Source organism: Pseudophryne corroboree, chromosome 1 (genome assembly GCF_028390025.1).
Source record: "Pseudophryne corroboree isolate aPseCor3 chromosome 1, aPseCor3.hap2, whole genome shotgun sequence".
In the NCBI taxonomy this organism is placed as follows: domain Eukaryota; kingdom Metazoa; phylum Chordata; class Amphibia; order Anura; family Myobatrachidae; genus Pseudophryne; species Pseudophryne corroboree.
In genome coordinates, this window is record NC_086444.1 from 1,068,394,663 (window position 1) to 1,068,416,560 (window position 21,898).

At 46.9% G+C, this 21,898-nt stretch overlaps 1 protein-coding gene across 2 annotated transcripts in view; it reads left to right on the forward strand.

Annotated features, from left to right (window-relative positions):
- Positions 1 to 21,898, forward strand: part of TEC (tec protein tyrosine kinase) — a 309,465-nt gene that overhangs the window by 223,604 nt on the left and 63,963 nt on the right. For both annotated transcript variants that reach the window (XM_063920970.1, XM_063920969.1), the window contains one exon: positions 18,456 to 18,560. In XM_063920970.1, coding sequence (XP_063777040.1) covers positions 18,456 to 18,560 — 105 coding nt within the window. The remainder of the gene's footprint in view (positions 1 to 18,455; positions 18,561 to 21,898) is intronic.

Sequence of the window (21,898 nt, forward strand, 5' to 3'; positions counted from 1 at the left end):
ACTTCCCACTACACTGTGCACTGATATTCACTTCCCATTACAACGTGCACTGCTATTCACTACACTCACTGTCCACTGCACTGTGCCCTGACATTTACTTCCCACTGCACTATACTGATATTCACTTCCCATTACACTGTGCACTGATATTCACCACAGTCACTGCCTACTGCATTGTACCCTGACATTCTCTTCCCAATAACTGTGCACCAGCACTCAGTTACCTCTGCACTTTGCCCTGACATTCACGTCCCACTACACTGTGCACTGATATTCACGGCACTCACTGCCCACTGCACTGTGCCCTGATACTCATTTTCCACTACACTGTGCACTGATAGTCACTTCCCATTGCACTGTGCACTGACAATTCACTTCCCACTACACTTTGCACTGATATTCACTACACTCACTGTCCACTGCTTTGTACCCTGACATTCATTTCCAAATACACTGTGCACCGACACTCACTTCCCACTACACTGTGCACTGGTATTAACTTCTCACTGCAGTGTGGACTGATATTCACTTCCTAATACACTGTGCACTGATATTCACTTCCCACTACACTGTGCACTGATATTCACTACACTCACGGTAGATGCTAGAATCAAGTGGGCTAAGGGACCTTTTCCGTAAAGGGGAGGAGTTACAACACAAGGGGGAGGAGCTAGGCCAGCGGGATAGTTCCTCTACCATCCATGCCACCAACTATTACCTTTAGTAATCAGGTGGCGAGCCACCGAGCCCGAAGCGTGGCGAGCGTACTTTTCGGGTACCCTGTTCGCCCGTAGCTCCTCCCCCTGGTGACATGTCTCCTCCCCTAGATACGTCAGAAGGTCCCTTCTCCCACTCCGAAATAGAATCAACCCTACACTCACTGCCCACTGCACTGTACCCTGACATTCACTTCCAACTGCACTGTGCCCTGACACACACTTCCTACTCTACTGTGCCCTGACATTTAGGTCCCACTACAAGGTGCTCTGACAGTCACTTCTCAGTGCACTGCACCCTAATATTCACATCCTCCTGTACTGCACCCTGACTTTCATTTGCACTGTGCCATGATACTTCCCACACTGCACTGTTCATTAACATTCACTCACCACTGCACTGGGCCGTAACACTACCTTTTCACTTCACTGTGATATGATTTTCACTTACTAGTGCAGTGTGCTCTGACATTCATTGCCCAGTACACTGAACTCAAACATTCAATTGCTATCTACTGCACTGTGCCCTAACATTTCCTTCCCACTGTACAGCACTGTGCCCTGACATTCACTTCCCACTGCACTGTGCCATGACAGTCACTCACCACTGTGTCACGTATATACGCGGTCGAGTCACATTATTATGACCACCTTCTACATTTGACGTTGGCAGCGCTTAGCCCATGAACTATGTCACATGTCGTGCGCTGACTTGGTGGGTATATAGGGTGTGCGATAGGCTGTCTGCACACATATCACTCGTTGCTGTCATAGGTAAAAGTTGCAATTTATCAGAGTTGCAAAAAGCGATGATAATCAGCTTTCAAGCCAAGGGTGGCCGTATGTCTGATACAGCGCAGTTAGTGAACTATTCGCGCTGCTGTGGTGGAGGTTTATCGTTACTGGGCAAATGGCACCATTGCGAATAACCGACGTGGAAACTGTGGAGCATATCGTGCCATTGATGCTGCTATGGGACTCTGAAGCTGTTACTCTAGCTATTAGCTGGTGGTCATAATAATGTGACTCTACCGTGTATATTATGCAGTAAGGCTGCATGAACAGAATGGGTGTGGTATGTTAGGCAGATGAGACTTAGGTCGACAGTGTCTAGGTCGACCACCTGTGCTACCGCTGTGCTCAGCACAGGTTACCGTTCCCAATTGTAGTCCAAGTATTAAAAAGTTCAATAAATTAAGAAAAAAAGTGAAAAACTCATGTTTACTTTTTGTCATGTCGTCGACCCAGAACATGTCGACCTAGAGTCCCTGTCAATCTAGAAACCACGTCGACCTATTTACTGTCGACCAATAGTGGTCGACCTAGACAGTGTCGACATTCTTACTGTCGACCTAAAGACCAGATCTTGAACAGAATATAGAATCATTTCTGAAATCTCTTACTACTTTTTAATAAAGGAGGTATTTTACTAATTTAGTTGTTACCTTCGCTGTGCCTATAGGTGCCTACACACTTAGCAGTATAGTAAAATATATAGTTTACTATATCGCCCAGTGTGCATGCAGCCGACAACGAGCAATGCGCGGCCCCACGGGTCGTTAACAAACCTTGGTCTCGGCTGTGCATGCAGCTCAGTTTGGACTCATTGTCCAAAACTGCATACTCCGGCTGGCCGCGGCATTACGTCACTATGCAATATCACTAGTGATATCGCACAGTGTGTATGCCCGCGGTCGGGCGGCCCGGCCCAGGAGAGGAAATACTAGGCGATGACGCTCACCGAGCACAACGCCTAGTGTGTACCCACCTTATGTTATACAGTACATGTAGCTAGATTTGACACCTGCATACATAATAATGATTATCAAATGACTGCTCATGCGTATGCACCACAATACGCAGGTGCGACGCCAAACGTCGATAGAATGGTGCAAAACTTTTGATCGGTAGGCGTTCGCAAGGTGATTGACAGAAAGCGGATGCTTGTGGGTGGTAACTGGCAGTTTTCTGGGAGTGTCAGGAAAAACGCAGGCGTTCCCAAGTGTTTTTAGGGTGGGTGTGTAACGTCACCTCTGGACCCGATCAATCTGTTTGTTTCGCACAGTAGGAGTAAGTCCTGGGCTACGCACAGACTGATAAAAACATTAGATGGTGAGTGAGTTGCGATCCGATTTGCAAATGTCCGCTGCCTGAAGAAGTTTCGCACGGCGTACACATGCATTCGCACACTTGCACGGGGCGGATTTTTACTCTCTATGGGCGGCGGCTATCTGATCGCAGACCTCTGCAAAAATGCACAGCAGCGATCAGGTCTGAATTAGGCCCTCTGTTAGGACAGGGGGGGTCATTCCGAGTTGCTCGCTAGCAGTTTGTAGCAGCCGTGCAAACGCTATGCCGCCGCCCACTGGGAGTGTATTTTAGCTTAGCAGAAGTGCGAACGAAAGGATTGCACAGCGGCTACAAAGTTTTTTTGTGTTGTTTCTGAGTAGCTCCAGACCTACTCAGTGCTTGCGATCACTTCAGACTATTCAGTTCCTGTTTTGACGTCACAAACACGCCCTGCGTTCGTCCAGCCACGCCTGCGTTTTTCCTGGCACGCCTGCGTTTTAGCAAACACTCCCTAAAAACGGTCAGTTGTCACCTAGAAACGCCCACTTCATGTCAAGCACTCTGCGGCAACCAGTGTGACTGAAAAGATTCGCTAGACCCTGTGTGAAACTACATCGTTCGTTGTAATAGTACGTTGCGCATGCGCATTGAGCTACATACGCATGCACAGAAGTGCCATTTCTCTAACGTCCTAAGTGGATGCTGGGGACTCCGTCAGGACCATGGGGATTAGCGGCTCCGCAGGAGACAGGGCACAAAAATAAAGCTTTAGGATCAGGTGGTGTGCACTGGCTCCTCCCCCCATGACCCTCCTCCAAGCCTCAGTTAGGTTTTTGTGCCCGTCCGAGCAGGGTGCAATCTAGGTGGCTCTCCTAAAGAGCTGCTTAGAAAAAGTTTTTAGGTTTTTTATTTTCAGTGAGTCCTGCTGGCAACAGGCTCACTGCTACGAGGGACTTAGGGGAGAGAAGTAAACTCACCTGCGTGCAGGATGGATTTGCTTCTTAGGCTACTGGACACCATTAGCTCCAGAGGGAGTCGGAACACAGGTCTCACCCTGGGGTTCGTCCCGGAGCCGTGCCGCCGACCCCCCTTGCAGATGCCGAAGTTGAAGAGGTCCAGAGGTCCAGAAACAGGCGGCAGAAGACTTTCAGTCTTCATAAGGTAGCGCACAGCACTGCAGCTGTGCGCCATTGTTGTCAGCACACTTCATACCAGCGGTCACTGAGGGTGCAGGGCGCTGGGGGGGGCGCTCTGGGCAGCAATGTATTATACCTTTTTTATGGCTAAAATACATCACATATAGCCCTTGAGGCTATATGGATGTATTTAACCCCTGCCAGATCTCACAAACTCCGGGAGAAGAGCCCGCCGTTTTAGGGGGCGGGGCCTATTCTCCTCAGCACACGGCGCCATTTTCCTGCTCAGCTCTGCTGTGAGGAAGGCTCCCAGGCTCTCCCCTGCACTGCACTACAGAAACAGGGTTAAAACAGAGAGGGGGGGCACTTATTTGGCGATATGATTACATATGTGAAAATGCTATAAGGGAAAACACTTGTATAAGGGGTTGTCCCTGTATAATTATAGCGTTTTTGGTGTGTGCTGGCAAACTCTCCCTCTGTCTCCCCAAAGGGCTAGTGGGGTCCTGTCCTCTATCAGAGCATTCCCTGTGTGTGTGCTGTGTGTCGGTACGTGTGTGTCGACATGTAGGAGGACGATGTTGGTGAGGAGGCGGAGCAAATTGCCTGTATTGGTGATGTCACTCTCTAGGGAGTCGACACCGGAATGGATGGCTTATTTAGGAATTACGTGATAATGTCAACACGATGCAAGGTCGGTTGACGACATGAGACGGCCGGCAAACAAATTAGTACCTGTCCAGGCGTCTCAGATACCGTCAGGGGCTTGTAAAAACGCCCATTTACCTCAGTTGGTCGACACAGACACAGACACGGACACTGACTTCAGTGTCGACGGTGAAGAAACAAACGTATTTTCCTTTAGGGCCACACGTTACATGTTAAGGGCAATGAAGGAGGTGTTACATATTTCTGATACTACAAGTACCACAAATAAGGGTATTATGTAGGGTGGGAATAATCTACTTGTAGTTTTTCCTGAATCAGATAAATTAAAGTGTGTGATGATACGTGGGTTTCCTCCCATAGAAAATTATTGGAGGTATACCCTTTCCCGCCAGAAGTGAGGGCGAGTTGGGAAACACACCTTAGGGTGGATAAGGCGCTCACACGCTTATAAAAACAAGTGGCGTTACCGTCTCCAGATACGGCCGCCCTCAAGGAGCCAGCTGATAGGAAGCTGAAAAATATCCTAAGAAGTATATACACACATACTGGTGTTATACTACGACCAGCAATCGCCTCAGCCTGGATGTGCTGCGCTGGGGGGGCTTGGTCGGATTTACTGACTGAAAATATTGATACCCTTGACAGGAACAATATTTTATTGACTATAGAGCATTTTAAGGATGCATTTCTATATATGCGAGATGCGCAGAGGGATATTTGCATTCTGGCATGAAGAGTAGATGTGATGTCCATATCTGCCAGACGATGTTTATAGACACGACAGTGGTCAGGTGATGCAGATTCCAGACGGCACATGGAAGTATTGCCGTATAAAGGGGCGGTCCATCGGACCTGGTGGCCATGGCAACAGCTGGAAAATCCACTTTTGTTACCCCAAGTCACATCTCAGCAGAAAAGGACACAGTCTTTTCAGTCTCAGTCCTTTCGTACCCATAAAGGCAGGCGGGCAAAAGGCCAGTCATATCTGCCCAGGGTTAGAGGAAAGGGAAGAAGACTGCAGCAGGCAGCCCATTCCCAGGAACAGAAGTCCTCCACAGCTTCTGCCAAGTCCGCAGCATGACGCTGGGGCCATACAAGCGGACTCAGGTGCGGTGGGGGGTCATCTCAAGAGTTTCAGCACGCAGTGGGCTCACTCGCAAGTGGACTCCTGGATCCTACACGTAGTATCCCAGGTGTACATTGGAAATTCGAGACGTCTTCCCCTCACAAGTTCCTGAAGTCTGCTTTACCAACGTCTCCCTCCGACAGGGAGGCAGTATTGGAAAAAAATTCACAGGCTGTATTCCCAGCACGTGATAATCAAAGTACCCCTCCTACAACAAGGGAAGGGGTATTATTCCACACTATATTGTGGTACTGAAGCCAAACGGCTCGGTGAGATCTAAAAGATTTGAACAATTACATACAAGGGTTCAAATCAAGATGGAGTCACTCAGAGCAGTGATAGCGAACCAGGACGATATGGTGTCACTGGATATCAGGGACGCTTACCTACAAGTCCAAATTTTGCCCTTCTCACCAAGGGTATCTCAGGTTCGTGGTACAGAACTGTCACTATCAGTTCAGACGCTGCCGTTTGGATTGTCCACGGCACCCCGGGTCTTTACCAAGGTAATGGCCGAAATGATGATTCTTCCTAAAAGAAATATGGACGCTTTCCTGATAAGGGCAAGGTCCAGAGAACAGTTGGCGGTCGGAGTAGCACTATCTCAAGTAGTTCTACGACAGCACGAGTGGATTCTAAATATTCCAAAATCGCAGCTTTTTCCGACGACACGTCTAATGTTCCTAGGGATGATTCTGGACACAGTCCAGAAAAGGATGTTTTCTCCCGGAGAAGAAAGCCAGGGAGTTATCCGAGCTAGTCAGGAACCTCCTAAAACCAGGAAAAGTATCAGTGCATCATTGCACAAAGGGTCCTGTGAAAAATGGTGGTTTCTTACAAAGCGATCCCATTCGGTAGATTTCACGCAAGAACCTTTCAGTGGGATCTGCTGGGAAAATGGTCCGGATCGCATCTTCAGATGCATCAGCGGATAACCCTGTCTCCAAGGACAAGGGTGTTTCTTCTGCGGTGGCTGCAGAGTGCTCATCTATGAAAGGGCCGCAGATTCGGCATTCAGGACTGGGTCCTGGTGACCACGGATGCCAGCCTGAGTGGCTGGGGAGCAGTCACACAAGGAAAAAATTTCCAGGGAGTGTGATCAAGTCTGGAGACTTCTCTCCACATAAATATACTGGAGCTAAGGGCAATTTACAAGGCTCTAAGCTTAGCAAGACCTCTGCTTCAAGGTCAGCCGGTATTGATCCAGTGGGACAACATCACGGCAGTCGCCCACGAAGACAGGGCGGCACAAGAAGCAGGAGGGAAATGGCAGAAACTGCAAGGATTCTTCGCTGGGCGAAAAATCATGTGATAACACTCTCAGCAGTGTTAATTCCGGGAGTGGAAAACTGGGAAGCAGACTTCCTCAGCAGGCATAACCTCCACCCGGGAGAGTGGGGACTTCAGCGGGAAGTCTTCCACATGATTGTAAACCGTTGGGAAAAACCAAAGGTGGACATGATGGCGTCCCGCCTGAACAAAAAACTAGACAGATATTGCGCCAGGTCAAGGGACCCTCAGGCAATAGCGGTGGACGCTCTGGTAACACTGTGGGTGTACCAGTCATGGTATGTGTTCCCTCCTATGCATCTCATACCAAAAGTACTGAGAATCATAAGAAGGAGATGAGTAAGAACGATACTCGTGGTTCCGGATGGGTCAAGAAGGACTTGGTACCCGGAACTTCAAGAGATGCTCACGGAAGAACCGTGGCCTCTACCTTTAAGAAAGGACCTGCTCCAGCAGGGGCCTTGTCTGTTCCAAGACTTACCGCGGCTGCGTTTGACGGCATGGCAGTTGAACGCCGGATCCTGAAAGAGCATTCCAGATGAAGTCATCCCTATCCTGGTCGAAGCCAGGAAGGATGTAACCGCAAAACATTTTCACCGCAATTGGCGAAAATATGTTGCGTGGTGTGAGGCCAAGAAGGTCCCTACAGAGGAATTCCAACTGGGTCGTTTCCTACATTTCCTGAAAACAGGACTGTCTATGGGCCTAAAATTAGGGTCCATTAAGGTTCAAATTTCGACCCTGTCGAATTTCTTCCAGAAAGAACTGGCTTCAGTGCCTGAAGTTCAGACGTTTGTAAAAGGGGTACTGCATATACAGCCTCCTTTTGTGCCCCCAGTGGCACCTTGGGATCTCAATGTTGTTTTGAGTTTCCTAAAGTCACATTGGTTTGATCCACTCACCACTTTGGACTTAAAATATTTCACATGGAAGGTGAAGATTCTATTAGCCCTGGCTTCAGCCAGGCGTGTGTCAGAATGGGCGGCTTTATCATATAAAAGCCCTTACTTAATTTTTCATTCTGACAGGGCAGAATTGAGGACTCGTCCTCAATTTCTCCTTAAGGTGTTTTCTGTTTTTCACATGAACCAACCTATTGTGGTACCTGCGGCTACTAGGGACTTGGAGGACTCCAAGTTACTTGACGTTGTCAGGGCCCTGAAAATATATGTTTCCAGGACGACTGGAGTCAGAAAATCTGACTCGCTGTTTAGCCTGTATGCACCCAACAAGATGGGTGCTCCTGCTTCTAAGCAGACGATTGCTCGCTGGATTTGTAGTACAATTCAGCTTGCACATTCTGTGGCAGGCTTGCCACAGCCAAAATCTGTAAAAGCCCATTCCACAAGGAAGTGGGCTCATCTTGGGCGACTGCCTGAGGGGTCTCGGCTTTACAACTTTGCTGAGCATTTACTTGGTCAGGGGCAAACACGTTTGCTAAATTCTACAAATTTGATACCCTGGCTGAGGAGGACATGGAGTCTCTCATTCGGTGCTGCAGGGTCATCCGCACTCTCCCGCCCGTTTGGGAGCTTTGGTATAATCCCCATGGTCCTGACGGAGTCCCCAGCATCCACTTAGGACGTTAGAGAAAATAAGATTTTACTTACCGATAAATCTATTTCTCGTAGTCCGTAGTGGATGCTGGGCGCCCATCCCAAGTGCGGATTGTCTGCAATACTTGTACATAGTTATTGTTACAAAAAAATCGGGTTGTTATTGTTGTGAGCCGTCTGTTCAGGGGCTCCTACGTTTGTCATACTGTTAACTGGGTTCAGATCACAAGTTGTACGGTGTGATTGGTGTGGCTGGTATGAGTCTTACCCGGGATTCAATATCCTTCCTTATTGTGTACGCTCGTCCGGGCACAGTATCCTAACTGAGGCTTGGAGGAGGGTCATGGGGGGAGGAGCCAGTGCACACCACCTGATCCTAAAGCTTTATTTTTGTGCCCTGTCTCCTGCGGAGCCGCTAATCCCCATGGTCCTGACGGAGTCCCCAGCATCCACTACGGACTACGAGAAATAGATTTATCGGTAAGTAAAATCTTATTTTTTTTGCCTCATCGAATGCAGCTAGCGATCAACTCGGAATGACCCCCAGGATTCTGTGCAGCACACAGAGCCATTGCCTTTCTGTATACAGTTTGAAGTAGAAATAAAGGTTTGTGGATGAACAGACAGCTCTGCAGAGGTGCCAAGTTCTGGTGATATAATCTATGAGTTCTACTTTTGCTTTCCATTCCACTGAAAAACTTTGATTACATTTGAAAAAAAGTTTTCACTACATTTACAGTCTATAACCAGAGCTGGGGTGGTTAAGGTGAGTTTATGTAGCTGTTTGCTGCGGTTTGGAAAGGACAAACACTGATACCCCTTTTCCACTAGCTCAAAAAACACGGGTATATGCACGGGGGGCGCGCATTTACCCGTGTTTTTTGCTAGTGGAAAAGGGTCTCCCCGCAAAAACCCGGATCAAGTGATTTGTGAATCCTACCCGGGTAACTACCTGGGTAGGACACGGGAATGATCCGGGCAGGGTTGTAGTGTAAACAGAAGCCGTGTCGATGCGACACGGCTCCAATTTACACTGTATGGAAGGGCAGGGCTGGGAGATCATGTGATTTCCCAGCGCCGCCCCTGCAGCGTCACCAACCCGGGAATATGCCGGGTTGGTGGGTGCAGTGGGAAAGGGGGCTGAGCATGGGCCGCATCCGGGTAGCACCCGTGTCAGGCTCCCGGCTGCGACCCGTGCTCAGTAGTGGAAAAGGGGTATTAGGAACTCATCCTAAGTTGCACTCAAAAGGGGGCACAAGTAGCATCTACTGGCAGTCCTACATCTGCGAGCTTATGTAATTTCTGCTACAAACCCCTTCCCCGGTGTACAGCCATTCAGTCTAATGTGCAGTCTAATGAGCCTAATGTGCAAGGACTGGGAGGTCCACTTTTAGTGTCTTTGCGCGCTGTAATACTGATCAGTGTGCTATGCCACCATCAAAACATGCACAAGCCCTATGGCAGATGCAGCTTGTGGCTGTGCTTATGGGAAGGCTGCTGCTTGCATTGATATGAGCACAACACTTCCATAATACCCCCACTGAATGGTCCATGTTTGCATTCACTATTAGCCACCTGCCAGTCACTGTCTTGGAGCGCGTATCACTTTTCCGCCACATGTACATTGCCATCTAACAGCACCTTTGTGCGTATACTCTGTGTAACGCATGCGCAGGGGGGGGGTTAGAATTTTCGTCCATGCACAGATGCAAAAAAATGTTCAACATCGACATTGCGTTTGTATTGTTTATGACTCAAAGTCAGGCCCTTATTGCAAGCCCCTGCCAATGATGTACTGTAGCCTACATTTTGCAGCCAAAAACATTTGACATGAGGAGGCGAATGTTTGTCTCTTCTGTGATAAGTGCTCTGCCTGCTGTTCTTCTCCCTGTATCAGCTGTCTTACTGGAACAGCATACCTGAATAGTAGCTGAGAGATAAAGTAGATATGGGGACATTTGATGTCTGATGAAACAGAGGATATAGTCAACCCCTTTTTTGTCATACCCTTCAAACTGATGTGATTTCGGATGTTGATGAATATAAAGCTGTGCTTCTACACACGGAGCTGTATGTGTTAGTAAAGTATTTGTATGTCCCTTTATAATACTGACCAACTTCACAATACAGTACCTCCCAACCTCGCAAAATATCTCATTCATATGTCATGTTGCTACGGGATCCGGTCTGAAGATCGACACTGTCTAGGTCGACAGTGTTTAGGTCGACATGGTTTCTAGGTCGACATGTGCTAGGTCGACAGGTCAAAAGGTCGACGTGAGTTTTTTTTGGGGGGGGGGGATTTTTTAACTTTTTCATACTTAACGATCTAAGTGGACTACGATTGTAACCTTGCCCGAAGCATGGCGAGCCATGCGAGGGGACACGGTGCACTAATTCGGCTTCCCGGTCACTGTACGCAGAAAACAACACCAAAAAAGGGGGGAGAAACTCATGTTGACCTTTTGACCTGTCGACCTAGCACATGTCAACCTTCAAACCCTGTCGACCTAGTGACTGTCGACCTAAACATTATCGACCTAGACACTGTCGATTTGATGATCCACATCCGTTGCTACAAGGGACGTGGCTATGCCACCATGGGTAAAGAGTAGACATGTACTGCCAGGGCAATTATAGCACAGCAATAACTGCCATTGACACTGATACCTGTGTGTCTAGATCACTAATAAATGCTGATTTATATAGGTGGAAACATGTAATCATCTCATTGTTGGGCAGAAGGGCATCAATAAAAATATTGTATCTCTTTAAGATCATACGCTCATTATTCCCCTAGAACTACATATAGAAGGTGGTAGGGTGAACCAACCCTGAAAAAGGGCTCTCACCCTAAGGAGATCTATTGGCAGTATCATATGTGTGTCCCACTGTACCATAACCTATGGTTACATTATATGATTGATTACATTCTATGCGTCCTTACCTATATTACTTACCGGTATGTAAGCCAAGTTTTCTAAATAAAATAAAAGTGTAATGCAACCCCATAATGCAATATAATGGAGTGGTCTTCATCCATCTAAAGTGCTAGCTCCACAATTAATCACAATAATGTCTCTTATAGTCTTACTCTGTTACAGGTCACCAAGACCCATTACATTCTCTTATGAAATATGTAATACGTGGTAAGATCAGCCCATTTTATCATAAATGATGGGCTAGTCAAAACATTAGTAAATTGCGTGGAGGGATTAAATGTTTACCATAAAATCTATCAGGGCCAGACAGTCCCAGGTCGGCATAAATATGTAGACAAATTAGCATTCCATATCAAAAGTGCTGCCATGTTTAACATAGCGAGAGCATGGGAGCAAACTGTCCTCCCACCATGGCTGACGTCCATACCACAAAACGTCATGTGGTAAGCGTATATAGGATCATGGCCCGATGGAACGCTCAAGCAGATACATTTTTCTTTTTTAAGTTGAGTTTATTTACAGTATAGGATTAAAGGGGAGTATACACTAGGCAATGTGCTCTATGAGCAACGTCGCCTAGTGTGTTCCCTTCCCTGCCGGGGAGGTTGGCGGCAGTGCGTACACACTGAGCGATATGCAAACGATATCGCCCAGTGACATCACGCCGTGGCCGAGCCGTGCATGCAGTTTTTGGATTACAGTCCAAATTGAGTTGGCTGCACGGCCAACAGCGAGGGTCGTAAACGACCCGCGGGGCCGCGCATCGCTCGGCGGCTGCATACACACTTAACGATAAAGTAAACAAGTCGCTTATGAAGGGTCAAAATGAGTGATGTCATTTAATTTGTCGCTAAGTGTGTGCTCATCTATAGACTTTTAACAACACAAAAAAGAACAACAAACAGGATCACAGTTCGCAAATCAAAGCAATTGCAGAATTACAAACATATACGAGAATTATAGAATGACAGTGGTGGCAGCTCTTACAGTCACAATGCAGTTTAATGGTTAGTTGGCCTGGTTGCAGTCGGGGGCCTGGCAGTCACCCGAATCATCAGGCACTGGATCACAGATCAGTACAATGTAACAGTGCTCAATAGGTACGAGTATTGCAGACTCCTAGCCACATGGGTGAAATTAGGTGTTCTGCGTCACATAAATGACAATCATGAGAATTAACCAAGCTTAAATCAAGGACACCAATAGCAAGTAAAGATTCGGGTCACTTGCTCCAAATCCAGTCCAGTTTAAGCAAGTTGTTTCCGCTGGTGTATACAGACCTCTCATGACCTACAGTTTTGTTAACTAATGTCACCCATGCATTAAATCAGCGGTTCCCAACCTTTTTTCTCTCCCGTACCCCTTGATTAGGCTCTTCATTTTTGAGTACCCCCTCGTCTCATAAATCCCCCCCACTCGTTTGTTTTTGTTAGGTAGTAATGTTGTCGACTCCAGGTCTTACCATGCAGACACATCATAAAAACTTGAAACATGCTATTACTATGACCAAATCTCAGCAATACCAATCACCATAATACAGGCAAAGCAAGAAAATAATGTAACCAGTAACCAGTGTGCCATAATAGCAAACACAGACCCACAAGACACTTATGTATCTACAGTTGCACTTGGGGGGCGATCCACTTTGTACCTGTGCGACGCGCCTGCGCATTCCGTTACATACGCATGCGCAGTTCTGACCTGACCGCAGCGCTGCAAAAAACACTAGTGAGCGATCAGGTCAGAACTGCGCATGCGTATGTAACGGAATGCGCAGGCGCGTCGCACAGGTACAAAGTGGATCGCCGCTCAGCGATGGGTTTGTGCGAAGAATCCATTCACATGGGCGATCGCAAAGAGATTGACAGGAAGAAGCCGTCTGTAGGTGGTAACTGACTTTTCTGGGAGTGGTTGGAAAAACACAGGCGTGTCCATGCGTTTTCAGGGAAGGATCCTGACGTCAATTCCGGTCCCGGACAGGCTGAAGTGATCGCAGCGGCTGAGTATGTCCTGGGCTACTCAGAGACTGCACAAGATCTGTTTGTACAGCTCTGCTACACATGCGTTCGCACACTTGCAAAGCGAAAATACATTCCCCTATGGGCGGCGACTATCTGTTCGCAGCAGTGCAAAAAAACCCTAGCGAGCGAACAGATCTGAATTACCCTCTTGAAGAGGTGGATCTGAGCACAATAGCAGCTCCTACATCCAGCCGTGGCAGTGTGACCTGGCGTCCGGCGTCTTTCATGCGCAACTGCACATGCGCCGGGGGCTCCTACATCCAGCCGTGGCGGTGTGACCTGGCGTCCGGCATCCTCCATGCGTGACTGCGCATGCTCCGGGTCACACAGCCGCCATTACCGGCTTCAATTTGAAGTACCCCTCTGCAGTCCGGCGCGTACCCCCAGTTGGGAACCGCTGCATTAAATCATGGGCAGAAGGTGCCATCCAGGTCCTCTCTTTACAGATCTGGCTAACATTAATGCTTCTGCTAAAAATTGCACAGCCGCCCAGAAAAATAAAAGACGCCCACCTATGCAATTGCAAATCGCATAATTGTGATGCATATGCAGAAATCGAGTATCATTGACAATTGCGGTTGATCCAAGGCTACTCAGAATAATGAGAAAGCAGTCACACCGGCGCCATGTTTTTAGTCACAATCCATTGCAACTGATGTCAGATACACGCCCCTAAAACGGCCATGACCTGCCTGCATTTTTCCAACCACTCCCCACAAACACCATGTTAACACCCACAAATAGTCACTTCCTGTCAATCAAATTGCAATTTCATTTCACTAAATTGTGAACGCAATTTAGCCTTCATGCACGTGCAGTGCATTTGCAGCGCATGCGCAGTCTGCCGATAATCGCCCGATTCGCAAAATCGTGCCTATTCCAATATGTAATCTGCAAAAGCAAGGACCCTATGCTAATTAAAAACACCCAAGGGCATTGGGCATATGCTAATTAAAAACTCCCTGTAAGCTGCAGATGACAGGGCATGCTTGTTGAGACCCCACCATGTTAGTGAAGCACAGTGGCCGAGCAGCCCGGACCCTGAAGAGGTTGCTGGAGATATTAACCGGAGATCCTGGTAAGAACCGTATTATACTGGGGTAACTGCCTCTGATAACGTTTGGGGACTCTGCTCTGACTTTTGGGAGGCTGGTGTTAAATGTAATTATTATGAGATGTTGTTAAAAGCCGTTTGGTGATTGTGTGATGTTACCTAGGAGACTTGTGTTGGTCTTTTTTACATTACCTTCCAATAAACGTGATTATAAGGTACCGTCTCCTTTTCTGTGTCAGCGATGTATTTAAGTGGGTCCGAGAATAAAGGTGGGCTTTATGTCCTAAATATCGTACCTTCACACCCCATAAATCACTGTACCTCATAATGCTGGAAAGACTTTACTCAGGTGAAAAGCACTTGTTGGCTATCACTTTTCACTTTTCCACCATAAATAAAAAATGCAAAAATCAGCAATTTGACACCTGTTATAAACCACCAGCACTATCCTTATTCCTTATGGCCTCTAACAGCCTTTTGTATGATTACACTATCTGTTACCAATTGTTTTGGATGCAGGACAGTTTCCCCACCTTTTCATGTCCTTTTCCATGGCCACTTTTTGTAGAAAAGTTGTGAAACCTCTAATTGAATCTCTCTTTTTCAGGTGTGCGCATTCGCGCCATGTATGCAAGTTTTATGATGTGAGGTCGCTTTTGTAAACTCACTCCTAAATGAATTATCACCAATGAATAGTTAGATAAATTGTTTTGAATTGATATTGGGCCTTATTCAGGTTTGTTAGCAAACCAAAAAAGCAGATGGGGCAGATGTAACGTGTGCGGAGAGAGTTAGATTTGGATGGGTTGTGTTAAAACTGATATCTAAATTGCAGTGTAAATATTAAACAAAATAACCCACCCAAATCTAACTCTCTTTGCACATGTTACATCTGCCGCACCTGCAGTGCAACATAGGGGCTAATTCAGACCTGATCGTAGCCATGCAAAATTTCGAAAAGGCTACTATCAGCCACCCTGACATGTGGGGGGACGCCCAGCACAGGGCTAGTCCGCCCCGCATATGTGGCCCTCCCCCTGCTGCACGGGTGTGATAGCATCGCACGGCGGCGATGCTATTGCACCCAGCAAGTAAGTCTCTACCTGTGCAGCATTGCTACGCTGGTAGGCAACTTTTTGCCACGTCCCTGGTCGCAGTGGCTGGGTGTTACATTGCACAACACGCCTGCATTTCCTGGCCCGCGCCTCCAAAATGGCGGCGCCCGCCGCCGGCCCTTCCCCTCCCGCCCAGCAAATGCCTCTGCCTGTAAATTAGGCAGAGGCAATTGCTGGGCTGAGATGCTGATAGCATCTCTGGCATGCACATACGTATGCTCAGTTCAGACCTGATCGCACAGCAGCAATAAGGTCTGAATTAGCCCCATGGTTTTTCCCATTAGTGTGCTTTTTTGGTTTACTAACGAACCTCAATAACCCCCATTGTCTGTTATACACCTTGTGTAAATCCAATGACAGCCGTTCTTACAAGAAAATAAAAGTAAAGTTTAAGGTGTGTAATGTAAATTTAAACATTATGCTAGTGCAATGGTTCTCACACACTTATACACAGTACTGGTCTTGTAGCATAGAGATTAGTGACACAGTACAGGGCTTGTAGAATAGAGATTAGTGACACAGTACAGGGCTTGTAGAATAGAGATTAGTGACACAGTACAGGGCTTGTAGCATAGAGATTAGTGACACAGTACAGGGCTTGTAGCATAGAGATTAGTGACACAGTACAGGGCTTGTAGAATAGAGATTAGTGACACAGTACAGGGTTTGTAGAATAGAGATTAGTGACACAGTACAGGGCTTGTAGCATAGAGATTAGTGACACAGTACAGGGCTTGTAGAATAGAGATTAGTGACACAGTACAGGGCTTGTAGAATAGAGATTAGTGACACAGTACAGGGCTTGTAGAATAGAGATTAGTGACACAGTACAGGGCTTGTAGAATAGAGATTAGTGACACAGTACAGGGCTTGTAGCATAGAGATTAGTGACACAGTACAGGGCTTGTAGAATAGAGATTAGTGACACAGTACAGGGCTTGTAGAATAGAGATTAGTGACACAGTACAGGGCTTGTAGAATAGAGATTAGTGACACAGTACAGGGCTTGTAGAATAGAGATTAGTGACACAGTACAGGGCTTGTAGCATAGAGATTAGTGACACAGTACAGGGCTTGTAGAATAGAGATTAGTGACACAGTACAGGGCTTGTAGAATAGAGATTAGTGACACAGTACAGGGCTTGTAGAATAGAGATTAGTGACACAGTACAGGGCTTGTAGAATAGAGATTAGTGACACAGTACAGGGCTTGTAGAATAGAGATTAGTGACACAGTACAGGGCTTGTAGCATAGAGATTAGTGACACAGTACAGGGCTTGTAGAATAGAGATTAGGGAAATGCAGTACTGACCTTGTAGTATAGAGATTAGTGACACAGTACAGGGCTTGTAGAATAGAGATTAGTGACACAGTACAGGGCTTGTAGAATAGAGATTAGTGACACAGTACAGGGCTTGTAGCATAGAGATTAGTGACACAGTACAGGGCTTGTAGAATAGAGATTAGTGACACAGTACAGGGCTTGTAGAATAGAGATTAGTGACACAGTACAGGGCTTGTAGAATAGAGATTAGTGACACAGTAGAGGGCTTGTAGAATAGAGATTAGTGACACAGTACAGGGCTTGTAGCATAGAGATTAGTGACACAGTACAGGGCTTGTAGAATAGAGATTAGGGAAATGCAGTACTGACCTTGTAGCATAGAGATTAGTGACACAGTACAGGGCTTGTAGAATAGAGATTAGTGACACAGTACAGGGCTTGTAGAATAGAGATTAGGGAAATGCAGTACTGACCTTGTAGTATAGAGATTAGTGACACAGTACAGGGCTTGTAGAATAGAGATTAGTGACACAGTACAGGGCTTGTAGAATAGAGATTAGTGACACAGTACAGGGCTTGTAGAATAGAGATTAGTGACACAGTACAGGGCTTGTAGAATAGAGATTAGTGACACAGTACAGGGCTTGTAGAATAGAGATTAGTGACACAGTACAGGGCTTGTAGAATAGAGATTAGTGATACGCAGTACCAAGCTTGTAGCATAGAGATTAGTGATACAGAGTACCGGGTTTGTAGTATAGAGATTAGTGATACGCAGTACCAAGCTTGTGGAATACAGATTAGGGATACAAAGTACCGGGTTTGTAGCATAGAGATTAGTGACACACAGTACAGGGCTTGTAGAATACAGATTAGTGAAACGCGGTACTGATCTTGTAGCATAGAGATAGAGATTAGTGATACAGAGTACATGGTTTGTAGCGTAGAGATCAGTGACACCTGTTTTAATATACTGTAAAAAATGGAATCCTGAAAGCAAATGTACTGAGATTATTCTTCACTACTTGTTCCGATCACAATCTTTAACATATGTTTTCATAGATCAATCCAAGGGTGGTGGGGGTACACTACACACGTCCCGATGTGTGCTGAGCGATCTAGCACAGAACGCTCAGCACACATCTCTCCCCCCGCTCAACACTCAGCGCGATGTGTGCTGAGCGAGGGGGGGGGGGGGGGATTGGGGGGATGCTCACTTCACCCGGCAGTGAAGTGAGCGATCTAACTAGATTGTGGCCAATCTAGAGTCAGCGATAGCAAGGGGAGGGGGCATCGCGTATCGATATGGGGCATACACACGGAGAGATGCGTGCTTTCAAAGTAATCTAGTCAGATTGCTTAGAATTTAAGTACACATCGCTACGTGCGTACCCCCCTTAAGTGTTTGTTACACATACAGACATGCTATTTGTGCCAATTTCAAGACTGAATTTTACTCTCTTATTTTTTTCAGAAAAGAAACAAGAAAGGATCAGTGGATATTACTAAAGTCAAGTGTGTTGAAGTTGTAAAGAGTGGAACAGACTCCATTCCTTGTCCCAATAAATACCCATTTCAGGTACATTTAACTATTCAATCACAATGCCAGTGCACTGCTGGTCCCTATCCACATTATACATTTTTATATTCATATCCTCTTCATTTCAAACTTTGTAAAAAAAATCTAGTCATATCCTAGAGAATTTCTAGCAGAAGCAGTATGATTTTATATGTGATTTTATATATGAACAATTATTTATTTCATAGTTTATACATACGTACAACAAAACTGAATGAAATACGTTGAGGGAAGAAAATAAGATTTTAAACCTACCGGTAAATCTTTTTCTCGTAGTCCGTAGAGGATGCTGGGGACTCCGTAAGGACCATGGGGATAGACGGGCTCCGCAAGAGACATGGCCACTTTAAGAAAGAACTTTAGGTATGGGTGTGCACTGGCTCCTCCCTCTTTGCCCCTCCTCCAGACCTCAGTTAGAGAAACTGTGCCCAGAGGAGACGGACAGTACGAGGAAAGGATTTTTGTTAATCCAAGGGCAAGATTCATACCAGCCCACACCATTCACACCGTATAACTTGTGATATACTAACCAGTTAACAGTATGAAAACAACATAGCATCAGTCCGAGACCGATGAAAACTATAACATAACCCTTTAGTAAGCAAAACTATATACAAGTCTTGCAGAAGTAGTCCGCACTTGGGACGGGCGCCCAGCATCATCTATGGACTACGAGAAAAAGATTTACCGGTAGGTTTAAAATCTTATTTCTCTTACGTCCTAGAGGATGCTGGGGACTCCGTAAGGACCATGGAGATTATACCAAAGCTCCCAAACGGGCAGGAGAGTGCGGATGACTCTGCAGCACCGATTGAGCAAACCGGAGGTCCTCCTCAGCCAGGGTATCAAACTTATAGAATTTTGCAAAGGTGTTTGAACCCGACCAAGTACCAGCTCGGCACAGCTGTAGTGCCGAGACCCCTCGGGCAGCCGCCCAAGAAGAGCCCACCTTCCTAGTGGAATGGGCATTGACCGATTTCGGTAACGGCAATCCAGCCGTAGAATGAGCCTGCTGAATCGTGTTACAGATCCAACGAGCAATAGTCTGCTTTGAAGCAGGAGCACCAACCTTGTTGGCTGCATACAGGACAAACAGTGCTTCTGTTTTTCTGACTCTAGCCGTTCTGTCCACGTAAATTTTCAAAGCCCTGACCACATCAAGGGACTCAGAATCCTCCAAGTCTCGCGTAGCCACAGGCACCACAATAGGTTGGTTCATATGAAAAGATGACACCACCTTAGGCAAAAATTGAGGACGGGTCCGCAATTCCGCTCTATCTATATGGAAAACCAGATAGGGGCTTTTATGAGACAAAGCCGCCAATTCCGACACTCGCCTAGCCGAAGCCAAGGCTAACAACATGACCACTTTCCAAGTGAGATATTTTAAGTGGTTCAAACCAGTGCGACTTAAGGAAACTCAACACCACATTAAAGGTCCCAAGGCGCCACCGGAGGTACAAAAGGAGGCTGAATATGCAGCACTCCCTTCACAAAAGTCTGTACTTCTGGGAGAGAAGCTAATTCTTTCTGAAAGAAAATGGATAAGGCCGAAATCTGAACCTTAATGGAGCCTAATTTTAGGCCCAAATTCACTCCAGTTTGTAGGAAGTGAAGGAAACGGCCCAGATGGAATTATTCCGTAGGAGCATTCCTGGCCTCACACCAAGAAACATACTTTCGCCATATACGGTGATAATGCTTAGCTGTCACGTCCTTCCTAGCCTTTATCAGAGTAGGAATGACCTCATCCGGAATGCCCTTTTCCGAAAGGATCCGGCGTTCAACCGCCATTCCGTCAAACGCAGCCGCGGTAAGTCTTGGAACAGACAGGGCCCCTGTTGCAACAGGTCCTTAGAGGAAGAGGCCACTAATCTTCTGTGAGCATCTCCTGCAGATCCGGATACCAGGCCCTTCGCGGCCAATCTGTAACAATGAGAATTGTCTGTACTACTCTTTTTCTTATTTCTCTAACGTCCTAAGTGGATGCTGGGGACTCCGTAAGGACCATGGGGATTAGCGGCTCCGCAGGAGACTGGGCACAACTATAAAGAAAGCTTTTAGACTACTGGTGTGCACTGGCTCCTCCCACTAAGACCCTCCTCCAGACCTCAGTTAGATTCTTGTGCCCGGCTGAGCTGGATGCACACTAGGGGCTCTCCTGAGCACCTAGAAAGAAAGTATATTTAGGTTTTTTATTTTCAGTGAGATCTGCTGGCAACAGACTCACTGCAGCGAGGGACTAAGGGGAGAAGAAGCGAACCTACCTAACAGGTGGTAGTTTGGGCTTCTTAGGCTACTGGACACCATTAGCTCCAGAGGGATCGACCGCAGGACCCGACCTTGGTGTTCGTTCCCGGAGCCGCGCCGCCGTCCCCCTTAAAGAGCCAGAAGCACGAAGAAGGTCCGGAAAATCGGCGGCAGAAGACTTCGGTCTTCACCAAGGTAGCGCACAGCACTGCAGCTGTGCGCCATTGCTCCTCATGTACACCTCACACTTCGGTCACTGATGGGTGCAGGGCGCTGGGGGGGGCGCCCTGAGGGCAATAAATAACACCTTGGCTGGCAAAATATACATCATATATAGTCCCAGAGGCTATATAGATGTAAAATTACCCCTGCCAGTATCACAGAAAAAGCGGGAGAAAGTCCACCGAAAAGGGGGCAGGGCTTCTCCCTCAGCACACTGGCGCCATTTTTCCCTCACAGTTCCGCTGGAAGGAAGCTACCTGGCTCTCCCCTGCAGTCTGAGAATACTACAGAAGGGTAAAAAAGAGAGGGGGGGGCACTAAATTTAGGCGCAGTATAGATATATATATATATATATGTAATATATATAAAAAAGCAGCTATAGGGAAAACACTCATTGATAGTGGGATCCCAGTGTTATATAGCGCTCTGGTGTGTGCTGGCATACTCTCTCTCTGTCTCCCCAAAGGGCTTTGTGGGGTCCTGTCCTCTGTCAGAGCATTCCCTGTGTGTTTGCGGTGTGTCGGTACGGCTGTGTCGACATGTTTGATGAGGAGGCTTATGTGGAGGCGGAGCAGATGCCTGTAAATGTGATGTCACCCCCTGCGGGGTCGACACCTGAGTGGATGGTGCTGTGGAAGGAATTACACACGTTACATGATTGAGGCAATGAAAAATGTGTTGCACATTTCTGATGTTACCCCCGGTACCACAAAAAAGGGTATAATGTTTGGAGAGAAAAAACTACCAGTAGCTTTTCCTCCATCTGAAGAGTTAAATGAAGTGTGTAAAGAAGCGTGGGCTTCCTCTGATAAAAAGATGGTAATTTCTAAGAGGTTACTAATGGCGTACCCCTTCCCGCCAGAGGA